General features: G+C 42.9%; 1 protein-coding gene across 5 annotated transcripts in view; it reads right to left on the reverse strand.

Moving 5' to 3' along the window:
• Positions 1–15,086, reverse strand: part of ELMO1 (engulfment and cell motility 1) — a 503,740-nt gene that overhangs the window by 373,888 nt on the left and 114,766 nt on the right. For all 5 annotated transcript variants that reach the window (XM_045564710.1, XM_045564711.1, XM_045564715.1 and 2 more), the window contains exons 3-4: positions 6,197–6,237; positions 5,125–5,197 (exon numbers count right to left, since the gene is read on the reverse strand). In XM_045564710.1, coding sequence (XP_045420666.1) covers positions 5,125–5,197; positions 6,197–6,237 — 114 coding nt within the window. The remainder of the gene's footprint in view (positions 1–5,124; positions 5,198–6,196; positions 6,238–15,086) is intronic.

Genomic DNA, 15,086 nt, shown 5'->3' on the forward strand with positions numbered 1-15,086 from the left:
GGCTTAGCACAGCACCTGGCACACACTGGGGAATCAGTTCAAGTTTATTCTCCCAACCGCATTCTTGCATGGCTTTCTTCCTCCCAGCAGGAACATTGCTTTCTGGCCACCCTGGATTAGAAGCTGGCAGAGTCCCAGACAAGCAGCCTTTCTAGGAGAGTCCAGTGCTTGCCAAGGGCTGGGGACAGGCATACAAGCAGCCAACAGGGCATCCATGGAGCATCAATAACAGAAGTCAGGTTTGGTCACCAGGCAAGAAAGAAATTCGACAAAAAAGAATTCAGCAGCAAGGCACACGTTTAACAGAGGAGACAGCAGGCAGTAGCATCTCAGGAAGGGAAGGAGAGGACCAAGGGGCAGCACAAGAGAAATGCTTGGAGTTAGGAACCCAGAAGAGATGAAGGGACAGGGCAAAGGGCAAAGGGCATTCTTCCCTGGCACTCCCGCCTGCTGACAGCTGGTCCAGGAGGAGCCGCTGGGGCTGCAGGTGGGAGCATGAGCTGGTCCACCAGGCTGGGTTGTCACTTGCTGAGGCAGCCACAGTGACCTCTATTGAACAAATCCAGACTCTTTTACCATAGGCAGCAGAAGAGAGAATGTCGCATGGGGTATTTTTGGCTGAGTTAGGAAATTTGCAACTTTCCTGGGCTTGAATTTGCTCAAATTCAAACGCCCGCCCCAGAGAAAGCTCTGTGATTGAAAGTAATAAAGGCCAGCATGAAGTGGTTTAAGGAAGGGGGCAGGGTCCTCTCACAAGGAGGCAAAGACAGGAAACAGGAACCAGAGCTGGGGATCAGGACCAGGGCTTCTCCCTCCCCAATTCCTCTGAGCCCCTCACAGGCCTTCATCACTACTTAGCTCGGAGTCTCAGTCCTTTCTGGAGACTGGTTTTATTCTGCTTGCTTAGGCTGGGTCTACCAAAGTGTGCTGGTTGAACTGAACTCCGTACAATAATCAAGAAGTCTCCTGACCAAGGCCCAGGGTGCACATGGTCTTGTCTGCCCAAGGACTCTGGGAGCTCAGGGGCTGTCTGGGAACCCAGAGTACTTAGGTAGTGGAAATGACAAAACCGGCTGCCCCTCAAACAACCCCACTTCCTTCCCAAAGGTTCTGGGGCCAGCTTTGTGGAGAGGGCTTGGATGAGGCTTAGCTTATCTCTGTGATTAGAAGATAAGAAATTTATTGAAAGAAGATACCACTGATATTTCACCATACTTCATACATTCTGGAGTAGGTCTTAGCAGGAAGGAACCGAGTGCCATTCTGCAATCATAACACAGCTTCCATTATCCACAAGTGTACAGCTCATAATGGCTTCTTCCACCATGCCCCACGTTTTCTGGGGACCCACCTCTCTGTACACTTAGGTTAAGGATGACAAGGCAATTTTCCTGTTTGCCTAAAAAGGAAGGTATTAGTGCAATCACGCTACCTTAGATAGTCATACAATCCATACCAAAGCCAAACAAGTAAAAATGCACTTTGTGGATCCCTAGTGCGTAGATTACCTGTCACAGCTTCCTCCAAGTTATCCTTGTTAGGAATAAGGAAGACACAGGCTGAAGCTGAGAACCAATGCTCACAGCCTGTAACTTCCTGTTTTTATTTACTTGAGGCAATTAGAATCAGGATCACTGGCCTGACGTCAGCAGAGAAAGGGCATCATAAACAAATCAGGACCGAGGCAGCGGGTACAGAGAGTTCCTCGAAAATAGCATAGAGAGCTTTGGAGTCAGGCCCACCTGGCTCCACGCCTGGTCTGTAAGACCTACACAAGTTGTTGGGTAACCTCCTTCAGGCTCACTTTCCTCATTGTAAAATGAAGATAACAAGGCCTGCATCATAGACTGTGATGACGGTAGTAAACTAAAATACTTAGCACTCTCTCACTAGACTTCTTACTTAAAAGACAAATTCTACTTAAACACAATTTACTTTTCAGTTTTTCTCTCTCTCGCTCTTTCCCAGATATCACCCTAAAATATGTAAGTTCCTGGGGCAGAATTTGAACTTGCAAATAAATGAATCTTAACTTTCTCTAAGGCATTTGCATGCTGCTGCTGAATGCTACTTAACATGACATTTCCCCCCACTGCAGTGAAAAGCCTCAGTTAATGGTCCAATAAGCAAATGAAGACTCTTTTAGAAAATGCGTTCCGGTAACATGAGAAAAATAGAAGAGATGCCTTCCTGAGGATTTTAGAAGAGCAGCAAAAGCATCCATCAGCCACTAATTCTGTTAATTTGGTAGGCCAGGACTAGAGAATGTTTTCTCTTTGAAATTATGGGTGATTTTTTGTCTTTAGCAGAAAGAGGGAGACCATCTCATATACAAGTGAAAATCAGTAACTAACAGCATGCATAAGTTTCGAAAATTAGTCACTGGTTACCATGGTGATGCAAATATTACCTAACAATTCACTGGGCTGTAGGTAACCAAGATGATGCTAAGTGTTATTTTAAAAAATGGAGAAGAAAAGTCTCTATTTTTAGGAATACTTGCAAGGAACTAGATGGACCTAAGCGGCAGATGGAAAGCAGCCCAGTCTGACTCTGCGGAGTCAGGATTTACCGTTGTCTCCGGTCCCGTGCATGCTGAGTTCCGTGTCACACACACATACACACACACACAGACACACACACACACAGCTGCGCCCAGTGGCAGCTGCCAGAGGAAGAGCGATGACATTTCATTTATAAACTAAGGGCTATGCTTGGGAAACTGGGTCTTCTCACTCCCTAAACTCTTAATAAAAGAATAATCTCTGCTACTGCCCGTTGAAGACAGGAGACCCAGTGACGGACTCTAGTGGCCACTTTTAAACTCAACATTAAGACTTTCCTCCGGCAAAACAAGATTTCCAAGAAAATGACTATTACGATGCCCCATAAAATAATAATGTTCCCCTGTTCTCAGTAGTTTGAATTTTCTTAAATTAGAAAAAAAGTCATAAACATTCTATGATTTCAGTAATTTTTAAGTTATCCCAAGAAACAGCAGTGCGCAAACACTCCTAAGTTGAATTTTGTGCACAACTTCAGGTCAGAGGGCACAATGTCCTGCACACATGGGTCCCCACTCTGTAGAAAAGAGGCCCTAGATCAGTGTTTTCTCAAGTGGTCCCTGGGCATCCACCATCAGAACTCCCCAGAAGGTTCCTTAAAAACAAAAACTTCTAGGCTATATCCAAGGCTCACTCAATCTAAAAATCTGTGTTTTTAAAAGGTTCTCTATGCAATGCTTATGGTCTCTGGAGTCTGAGAACCCCATCTTAGTGATCTCCAATAAACTGAGGTCTCCAGACAATGGTGACAGAAGACAGCCACTAGGGGACACATGCCAGTGCAGATTAATCACAGCCAGGACTATTCATGACTCAGTGCCTTTTTGACCACAACCCAGGGTAAAAAAAAAAAAAAAAAAAAAAGTACAATCCACATTTATTATATGCATGGGTATGTGAAACAAACATTTCACAAACAACACAAGTGATATACTCCAACCTATTCTATTCCAATTTTTACTGCTCTTGCAACTAACTGAATTGATTTCACTACCCACTAACTGGTGATGGATGAAACCATGGTGATACATTTAACTGCTAACATTTAACTTTTATTTATTTATATCCTCTTTATCTCACAAAGAATAGAATGTAAATTACATAGATGTAGTATAAAATAAACGAAAAATACTAAGAAAATGATGCAAAGGGAAAATAAACATAGGAAACTAAATGTTTATGGAATGAGTCAAAGGAATCAAAGGTAAACTTAATAAATACAACACATGCCAGGAAATCTAGTCCACTTATTAACTCTCAGCTCTCTAGAAATCGGCATGAAGAGCAACACATGATCAGTTATAAAATTCCCAGTGTTCATCTGGGAAGAACAAAGCAATTTCTGAGAAGCATTTCCAGGCCTGTGGCCTGCCTCCCTCGTTCTACACCCTTCAGGATACAGCAAGTGAGTAAGTCGTGAATGGCAGCAGGATCCTTGTTACTGTCTCCACCTTCTACTTGCTTCATGGATAAAATTACAGTCACTCTAGCAACTACCCACCGGGACAAACAAAGCCTACAGAACGCTGGAGCCTGAGGTCACTGGATTCTCCCTCCTTCAAGAGTACTTTGTACTCACTTCTGTTCCAGCACTGGTCACCTTGCTCTAATGACAGCTGTTCACCGCACTGTTCCTTCCCTCCCACCAGCCCTGCAAGATTATCAGTTTCATGAAGACAACACTGGCCCATATGCATTTTGGTGAGCTCTCCCTAAAGCTGTTGCTAAACTATTCTAGAAATTTGCAAAAGACAAAATCACAGAAGCACAATGGTCTAAATTTTCTATTTGTAGAGTCAAGTATGAGGCTTTAATCTAACCATACATCCTCTATGATTCAGTTTCTTATCTGTTAACCAAAGCCAATATTTTCACAGCCCAGGTTAGTCTTGAGGAAGAAATCAACAAACAGATGTAATATGCACGGCTCAGTTCCTGGCACATAGTAGGTCCTCAATAAATGCTATAATAGTTTTCCCTTCCTCTATCAGGGATCTCTTAGATATTAATTTTACTTGCTCCCAGGGCTTTTGTAGTCTTCATGAATCCCTTCTTCCCCTCCAAGCTCACTAAAGAGTTAAAATCACTCAAGAAGAAGGCAGCGTTGCCAGAGCCATTGAACGCTCTTAGTGCCTACACAATGCCACATTTGAAAAGCTTTCTTGTCATTGTTTCAATTACTTTTAGCAAGGGTTAGAGGATCCTTTGGGGGAAACAAGTCTGAGAAAGGCCAGCTCAACTAAGTCACTAAGTGTCAAATACTATAAATTCTTTAACCAAGCAATAAGAAGGAGAGGTAATTAACATGTTCACTGTTAGAAGGCAAATGTAGTTGTTAAACAGGACTGGTATTTGGTCTTCACTCTTGAACAGGCTAAATATTGTCTTGTGGATACTAAAGTAGCAGTAGGCAGTCATTTGCTTTGCAGGCCCTATTTTCGTGGACAGTAGAGACGTAAAATTTAGACCAGAGCGTCTAGTCCTGAACAGAGGAAACATCAGTCATGCTTTACTTTCCTTCAGTGTAAGTGCCCCAGATTAAATGATGTGGTTGACCTACCTTTTCTGTGATATAGAAGTTTGAACTATCAGCATGCTGCAGTGCAAAATATTCATGGTTGGCAAGAGACCACCTTAAAAATACAAGCATAAGCTGGTCAGAAAAACAAAAGAGATCATTTTCATTTTTATAGTTTAATAGGGTTGGATGAATTAAGCACCCCGTGATTGCACTTGGGCCAGTCCCAACATATACCACCATGCAGTTCCTCAAGCAAAATGACGTCAGCCTACCTTTCACTACCCTGAGACCAATCATTTCCTCCGTGAACTGTCTAGGCCTCACTCTACCCCTATCGCTCACCTCTCAGCATCTCATCTTCAAAGTTTGGGGTGGAGGATTTAAATATAAATCGTTACAATCCTCCTTATTTTAAAGGACTGAAGCAGACAGAGGAAAACAAACGAAATGTATGCAATTTACATTTCTGGTAATTGGCACAATTCAGTTGTCTCTGTATTTCACCATCCCCAAACAGTATAGCTGACATAGACCAGAACATTCCAATGAAGGATTCCAGGCCTTATATAAATCCAGGTAATACTCTACCCACAGTTCTACTTTAAAACTAAAAAAATCTCATGCAACTACCATATATGTATTAATATTTCCTTTGCATGGTTTAAAGCAGCCAAAGGCAAGTGGGAAAGCCACACCAGTGTGAAACTCCATGTGACAGCCCAAGTGCCCACTGACCTATCTTTTGAATCTTTCATCTTCAATGAGGACTTAAGTGGTCCTCTCAGTTTATACCAGATGAAGTGTATATTTCACTTTAGGAGGCTTTAGACTGCTCCCTGCTGGGTTGGAAAAAAGTGACACAACTTCCTAAAATAAATAAAATCAACCTCACTGTACACATATGGGCCATTTCACACTTTCTGTTCTTTGAGGAAGAACGATCAATTTTTGTGGAAATGGGCGTGCAACTCTTACACAGTCATTCTTAGTGACTTTGGACAGGTCAAGAGGAAACTTACAAATAACATTTTATCATTCCACCTCAAATATTTTATTTGCTTGTCAATTTTATAGACTGGAATGCCTAAGGAAGCTCCTGAGTAACACTTACCCATCACAGACTTCCTTTATTATTGCAGACAGTGGTTTTTTCTGCAAAATAACAAAAAAGGAAATACTGTTAGTTTCATTTCATCATTTTAAATTAAAAAAGAAGCATCAGCCTAATAAAAAGCGGAGTTTAGAATTTACATTTGTTATTCTTAGTTGTTGTCAATGAGTCTCTGAGTTATCTCAAGGTAACAATCTACCAACTGTCACCAGCAAATTTATTAATGATTTATTACCCTTGTGGTTCTTTTTTCTGTACTTAGCATTATTAGGTTGAACAAAATATGCATCATATTTAATTTAGCCACATTAAAATCAGAATGAAAATATAGCTTTGTTCAAAGATCTCACAGACAACAGAAGCCTGTGAGCCCAAGTCAAAAGCGGAATTCCTCAGGAGTGGTACATGAAACAGACAAGCAGCAGTTTGGTTTTATGCAAACAGGCTTGGATTCATGATATTTTTGTGACAATGTGTGGCAAATGGAATATGAGGCGTTGCGAAATTGTTGCTTACAAAGTGCATAGAATTCTTCCCCCAACCATGGCCCCAGTAAATGCCAATTGCAGCGGCTTGAGCCAGACACACTCAAGTAATGTGACCATGGCACCATGTGCCGCGGTGTCAACTGGCTGACTACAGCTGTGCTCTCCTGCCTAACAGCCACAGTTGTGCTCTGCCTGCCCCCCAGATAGAAGGAATGCAGCAGAGAGACACACCAGCTCTCCCAGAGATGTCGAAACTCTTCCTGTTTTGGATGCAAACAAGGCTTTGTCTGTCTCCTAGGGTGGGGAGTAGCGTGTCAACCAAAAGAACACATCACGGACAAGAAGTGAATGGGGAAGAAAGGAAGCGAAATCAGAGAAGTACAATACACGGTACTGGACTTTCAAATACCACCATAAAACAAAGCTGTCTACATACAAGCAGGTTCTCCGCCTGTCCGTTCAGAGTGTGGTGTCCAGAAAGATATTCTCAATCAGGCAGACCTGGTTCAAATCCTGGCTCTGTCAACTCTTCTGCAGTGGGACCTACACCGGCCTTCATTTGCTCAACCTCAACTAGTTTATCTGTAAAATGGGGACAGGACCTACCCATCCTTCAGGGCTGTTATGAAAGTGAAATCATATTAAATGAAATAAGAATTAATACAAAGGGCAAAAGACTGCAAAAAGTATTAGGACTCCGGAAAGAGCTCCATTTCCTCCTGGCCTCCCTGCCCTTGGACACGAAGCTATGCCTGCCGTCTTGATGAATTCTGATCACTGTACTCCTGGTCCTCTCTAAGGGCCTTTCTAGCCCCTGCTAAAGGCTCCATATCAACATGCAGTGTCCCTCCAATGACCTCCCTCCCACTAGAGCTCCAGGCCCTGTGGCCATGTCCGCCACCTTATGTTCAGAAGAATGTGTCCTCTGCCTACAGCTATAAATGCAGGTGAGGGGAGAGGAGAACCTAGAATCACTGAGGAGTGGAAAGATGGTGGGCTTGTCCCTGGCATCCCCAGCCAGTCTCCTTTGGAATAAGATTAGAAACGGCTATTGGGATCTACAGTGCAGTTAAAAATTATGCAAGTCCTAGGCCTTTGCAAGAATATGTCCACTGTTTACGGCTCTAGCTGTGAGCCGAGAGGTAAATGTGTTCTCACAAGTAAATGACAGAGGAATGTCAGGAACAAAACTTTTCCCATAAGAGGAGGATTTTGCACTTCAGCTGCCAGAGACCCCTCCAGGCTATGGATGTGTGATGAAGACCTATCAGAGTGTCTCCTGTCCCCAGATCTTACTATTTGCACTCTCAGAACTGAAATATAAGTAACAGGACTGAGTTTTACTTTTAAAATACATTGAAACAACAGATAAGGCCCAGAAGGTATTGTTGAAGTAGGAGAAGGCATCTGTAACAATTGTTCCCAGATTTTGACATTTTAGCTGAAGCCTCTTAGAGGAATTACTTGGACTTTAATTGTAGTCTGGTTCATAGATTCAGAATCAAGTTTAAAAAGACAGAAGTCTCTGGGGTACTATTATATCTAGAACATTCTGAAGTTGGATATATAAAAGGAATAAAGACCACAGAAGCACAAAGCTTAGTGACTTAATAGAGAAAGATGAAAGAAGAGCTCTAAACCACAGAGGAAAAGGAATCATGGTTAACTGAACACCCATAATGCAGCCTAGCCAATTATAATGGATGTCATGTAAGGACGGGGTGCGCCTCCCCACTCTTCCCGCTACCCCAATCAAATGTGAGCCCCCACTGCCCAAACCCTACTTCCAATGACCTTCCCATTGTTCTCACCTTCCTTTTCCTGTCCACTTTGTATTTTTTCTGTTGCCTGGGCTAGAGTGCCATGGCGTCAGCCTAGCTCACAGCAACCTCAAACTTCGGGGCTCAAGCAATCCTCCTGCCTCAGCGTCCTTAGTAGCTGGGACTTCAGGCATGCACCACCATGCCCGGCTAATTTTTTCTATATATTTTTAGTTGTCCAGCTAATTTCTCTCTCTCTCTCTACATATATATATATATATATGTGTGTGTGTGTATGTATATATATATATATATATATATATATATATATATACATTTTTTTTTTTTTAAGTAGGAGATGGGGTCTCACTCTTGCTCAGGCTTATCTCAAACTCCTGAACTCAAATGATCCGCCCGCCTCAGCCTCCCGGCGTGTTAGGATTACAGGCGTGAGACACCACGCCTGGCCCCACCTTATGTAACACTATTATTACTCCTTTCTTTTTGAAACCCCCTTTCCAGAGCTTCTATGATATTTCACATTTCCTTCATTCTTCTACAGGTGTAACCAATCCTTGAATAAAGTCCAGGAAATCCTTCTTAGTTCCTCTTTTACCCCGAGCTTCCTAACTCCAAATTTCTGCTCCTGTCTTCTCTGCTTGTACTTAGTGAAAGGTGGCCACGCTATTAATAATAACTTATCTAACAGAGGAAAATAGCCTATCTCACAGACGATAAATAAACTCACAGCACATAATTGTCCCTTTGAAGAAGAAACTCGCAACATAACTAACCCACTTTGTTTTGTTTAATTAAAACACCTGTGGCCTAAATCGTTATTTCTAAAAGTTGTTTCTCAGCCTTACAGAGAGCCTGAGCAGACCATAGGGGTGTGAGTTCTCCTCTCCAGCTCTCTGCCTCAGTTCCTGCTAGGACCACTCACAAGGACTCAGATAACCCAGCCTCACAGAAAAAGAAAAAAAATAAAGAACACCTGCAACAGCTCCACTGCCGCTTCTGCCGTCAGCCTGCTAAAGCAGAGGGGGGGAAGCCATTTTTACCCTTTAAAACTGCAAGCAACTTTCTGTCAGGCGCCCGGCACTTTCACTCCTAATTCGTGTGCTGTGGCCACTCCCTTCCTTCTCACTCTCTCTATCCCTCTGTCTCCTTCCTTCCTTCCTCATAAAGGTAAAATAAACTTTCTTTCCTAAAACTATTTCTACTCCTGGTGTGAAAGCTCTTACTCCAACCCATACTGTGAGCTCCTCCTGAGATCTCCACTCTAACACTTAATCGGCCAGTTCCTCATGGATCTCCCTGATTTCAACTGCCCTAAGTCTACTGTCATGGCCCCAAACACTGTCTTGCAAATCTCTGAGTTTGTTAGATAGAACATTTTAACTCTTCTTCTGACAATTTATTACATGTGCAAACAAAAACCATCACTCTCACATTCCCTGCCCTCCATCCACCCAACAATAGCATATGCCCCTGGGACCCCCCACTCCACCCCGCCATGACTTCTCTGCTCTTCTCTGCTCTCTCATGGCACCACCACTGCCCAGGAGTGCCGTTGGTCTACATTTCTTCACTCTTCAGACATAGCGTGCTAACAGCTTACACAGGCTTTTCCTCTGTGACATCCACACCGCGACTTCCCACCTCCTACTGGCTCTTCTCATCTCCTGACTCTCCTCATTCCAACTCCTGCCATCAGATGGGTCTCCCAAGAGACTCCCCAATCTCATCACCCTTAATTCATTCCCCTCACCCCAGCACCTTTCCTGAGCACCAGCCCATCATTAATAACTACTCGCCATGAATGTTCAATCAAATGTTCCACCCACAAATCAACACAAACTCATCTTCTATTAGTTCCTGTACTCAACTTGCCTGCCTTCAGCAGTTCTTCCAGGCCCATTTCTGGAGAACATGTCCTGGCCTTCTCTTCCTTCTTTACCCTGTTCTGCGACATACACATTTGCAAGACACTAAGTCTCATCATGATGTCTTCCACAGCCTCTCTCCCCTTTATCCTCTCCAGGCCCTTCCTTCCCCCCATGTTTCCAGGCTCCCTCACCAGATCCCTGCAAGGAGGTCCACAGGTCCAGTCTCTCTCTCCAATCCCCACATCAAGGAGAACTAGACAATATCAGACTTTCCCCATAGGTTTGGCTCACGTCACTCTTTTGCTCCAATAACCTCCATGGATCCCCAGTGGCCATTATCTCTAAAATGTAAATCCCTTAACTTGTTGGCTAAGGCCTTCCACGATCTGGTCTCAAGCAATTCCACTATTCTGTACATATATTCCCCAGGCACACACACACACACACACACACAGAAAATCCAATCTCCACACTCATTTATGCCATTTGCTCTACGGAAATGTCCCTCTCTTTCTTTCTGTTCCTACTCTTACACTGAGCTCTTACCTATCATTTAATATCCATGTCAAAGCCACCTCCTCTAAGCATATGCCCCCTGTAGCTCCCTGAATAGAGGTAATTACTCCCTGTCTGTACTTAGCACACTACATGAATCACTCCTGAGGACTTTGTATATCTATCTTATCTCCTGTCCTTTGAGAACAAGGCGTCTTAATTCATCTCTGTATCCTCCCCACCCCTCAGTGTCAGTTACCAGGATATGTAGGTGTTAACAGGATCTAACAGGAGACTCAATATATTTCTGTTAAGTGTAAAATCTACACATTCACTAACTTTCCTTTATAAAACAACAAAAAGGCATAAATGTAAATAAAGCAAACTATTTTGAAGGACAGCACATTTCGCACTTCCTACCATGTAAACCACTGCTGGGTGGCTCTGAGCAGCTGCTGGCCCTACGCTGTTAGACATGCGAAAGCTGTCACTACTCCCTCCCTGCACAGAACCATTCCCGTAGGAGTTAGGAGGTTCATGCGCTGGAAGAGCATTGAGCAAGCAAGCTGAAGAAGAATGTAATTCAACAGATGATAAAACAGGTATCAGTCAAATGAGTTTCACCATCAGTAAGAAGGATCAGACAGGCCCTCATAAGCAGACAAGGCTGACCCAGATATCCCGGGTAGAAAACACTAGTCTGGTATCACTGTTTTTCTTACTTCCTGTAGAAAGCACTCAGTGTGGCATGAGCTCATTGCCAGACCAGTAATTTCCAAGGCAATACTGTCTTCTCTCTCTATTCCTTAAAGTGAGTGTTGGTACTTTGCTTCCCTTTCTCTGCTCTTCCTCCCTTGCCTTTAGTAAGATGCCGGAATCACTAATTCCTGAATCTACCCCTCCTACTCTGCCTTCCTCTAGGTCTGGTCCTGCATAACCCCTTGTGCAGATCCCTGGATCACGTGGATGTCCTGCCTCCCCTCCAAATGGAACACTTCTTCTTTCTTACTAAACCCAATTCTCCTTTTGCCTTCATTTTATCTCTTAAAGAACATGATCACTCTCCCACCCAGGGTACAAGTTCCCTTAAGCCATCAGAGAGCCTCCCCCAGGGAGTCCTGGTTGTTTATTTAGGAGGTGGCCGGCCCAGCCTGCCTGGAGGCTCTTTCCCAGGAGACACCCCCAGCTGTCAGTCCTCATTAGGGCACTGGCAGCCCTGGCTGTTCAGCCACCTGTTCCTGCCTGTTGGCCAAAGCACCTGGCTTAGGGACTTTACTCAGCCCAAATGCTCACCTTGGAGCTCTCAAGTCTGTTGTTGCCCACATTTCTGCCTCGACACTGGCCTGCTGAGGCTGGCAGCAACTCCAGCCACTTTGCCCACACACCTGCTAGCAACTAGGCCCCGTGGGTGGCAGCTCTCAGCTCTGACATCCACTTCTCGGGCCCATGCCTGCCCCCAAATGGGCATCGCCCAGCAAAGAAAGCCTGGCTCCACTGAGAGTTTTTCATTTCATGTTTTTCACGACACAGGAGAAACAATGCTCATGAGATGGTAAGAGGTGACCACACACCAGAAAAGTTTTTAGAATGATGAATTGTATCAACTTCTTGCTTTTCTCTATGTTCCCTCAACAAGGAGCTCTTAAACGACTTTAGAGAAAGACTTCCTGGCATTGAACCTTAGGCTTATTCTCTCAATGCTTCCACTTTCTCTTCGTGTTGTGAAGATTAATTGAGACAATGATGTAAAATCCTTGAAATAGCACCTGGCACATAGTAAGACATTATATAAATATTACCTATAAATAGGTTCTTTCATTTCTTATATCCTCTGTTTAAATACTTCACAGGTACTTAAAAAAAAAAAACTGCTGGTTAAAGAAATTACATAAACAAATGAATGAATATCCAATTCTTCCTTCCTCCTTAAAGTGACTCAAGCCCTCGGTGCTGCCTTTGGCACTTCCTCATCCTGTTCTTTATTCTTAAACTCGTTTTTGTGTATTTTGCCAACTAGATTGCTCTGGCTCTGGAGGCATGGACTGCCTGTGAGACTCTGTCACCTCCCAGGGGCGTGGCTGCCGGGACCTCATAAGGCGTGCTATTAATGAGCGTGATGAAGAACACATCTTCTTTTTTCAGACTTCTAGCTTCTTTTGCTTTGTTCTGGTCTCTTTCTGACTGCTACTGAGGCTCAGGGGAGCAGCTAAAGATGGAACAGCGAGAGGACAGCCCCAAGCCCCATGGCTCATCCGCCCTCCCCTTTGGCCACCATCTTACTGTCCTCCAATTGCAAAACACTTTTCTACAAAGACTTATTAAAGTTTTCTGTCCTATACTATGAAAAAGTCTTTCTCCAGTGCTTTAAAAAATCTGCCAGATGCTTTATTCTGACACTTTGAGGTGGAACAACACAGCACTTGGGATTTTACTTTGCTTTTATAGATGGAAATTCATTGAACATATTCTGCTCAGCAGTTATGAGTAATGTTGGCCCAGGAAGAAAAGAAGCGCAGCTTCCAAATGTCAGGACACCACTGAGAAAGGATACGTGTGTTGACTGCCACTGGTACAGTATGACTTGGAGAAACTTTAATGTACAGTAACCCACCTAGTCCGCAGAGGTGCCTCATGACATTGTGTCAGTGACACCCATCACTTTCTAACAGTTTTATTCTTCCTCCCGTGGTCCTAGTGACTACTCTCCATACTTCTGAGCTATACCCTTTTAGCGTGGAGGAATCTGATGTGTTCCCAGAGGCGTGTGTGCATACTCTGTTTTCCTAATAGCAGCCTGAGGAATATGAAAGATAATGACAAAACCACACTTTCTTGAGGCAAATTCAGCTGGTTTTTGGAAAGCAAAGATTTTGAGAACAGTTGCAATACAAATCACTGACACATGATTCCAGTAATTACCAAAATTGACACAGGGGGCTCACAACAACCTCTCCAAAGTATTAGAAACATGTATCACATTAATTTTAAAAATTGAAAGATGACAGGTTCTGCTACCTTTTTCCTGACAAATGATGATTTGTTTTGAAAATGGTTTACTAAAAATGACTTGTTTCGAGCTTCGTGAAACTAATTAGATATGAGATTTTACAAGATAAAGTACAATCTTTGTGTCATAGAAATTACTGAACTACAAAGGTAAGCAGACATAAATAAGTATGTCGAATGGATTAGTGGGTCAAAGACGAGCAGACATACCTTCTCTTTTAGATATTCTAACATGCTTCTGCTCAGGAGAAATTGTATTTCCCTTCAATTGGAAGGAAAACTGCAATTTTAGAAAATGACAGAAATATAGAGATGAACAACACAAAAATAAAGCACTGCTTGTATCAATTATTATCTTTTGTGATTCTCCTTCCTGGTTCCTGATTATCTTACTGTATATTGTTTAATCTCAAGGTTGCTATAGATATGAAAAACTTTTTCTCAAAATTTCATTATATCAGACAGCAACAACCAATTTCCTTCCTAATTCTTCTGTATCTCTCAACCTCCCTTAATATCAGTATTTTCCAAGAAGTATTAATACTTCCAGATGACTCTAGATCACTGACAACAGTGAGGCAGAACCTCAGCCATGAAGAATAATAAAACAGGTTTTTCAAGCAGGGTCTGAAATAGGCAAACAATGGCCAAACCTCACATTCTTTCTCCAAACTCCCCTACCTTCAACAAATTATCAACACAGACTTGTATTATCAATCATTACTTGGCCAGCCCTTCTGATAATGATAAAACAGTGTAGTAACAGCTACTATTTATTGAATGAGCACCATATACTCCCTATAAGATGACATTACTAAGTCTGTTTTACTAGAAAACTATAATATATGAAGATCTTGAGATGTTAAGTAACCAGCTCAAAGCCTCACAGCCTATGTGACAAGAGTCGGAATTTGAACCCAGACTTGTTTAATTCCAGAACCCTTGCTCTTTAACTCCATCCCAAACTTAGAGTCCTCACAACATGAACAACAAGCCCAAGTGCCCGGAGCTAAGACCTGAAGGGAGGGGTGCTGGAACTCTGGGGGTTTTTGTCCCTGGCACACGGTAAAGTCATGATATATGTTATTAGTATTTAAAGCACAATGTTTTAGCACTACCATAAGAATAGTAGATGATCCTTCCTCATGCATTATCCACATTAATTATAAAGTCCTAAGTTAACACTGAAACTACTGATACTAACTACTCTTCCAATGGAATAACCCTCACTGTTCCAGCTCACTTTTCATGC

This window comes from Lemur catta, chromosome 11 (assembly GCF_020740605.2).
Source record: "Lemur catta isolate mLemCat1 chromosome 11, mLemCat1.pri, whole genome shotgun sequence".
Lineage (NCBI taxonomy): Eukaryota > Metazoa > Chordata > Mammalia > Primates > Lemuridae > Lemur > Lemur catta.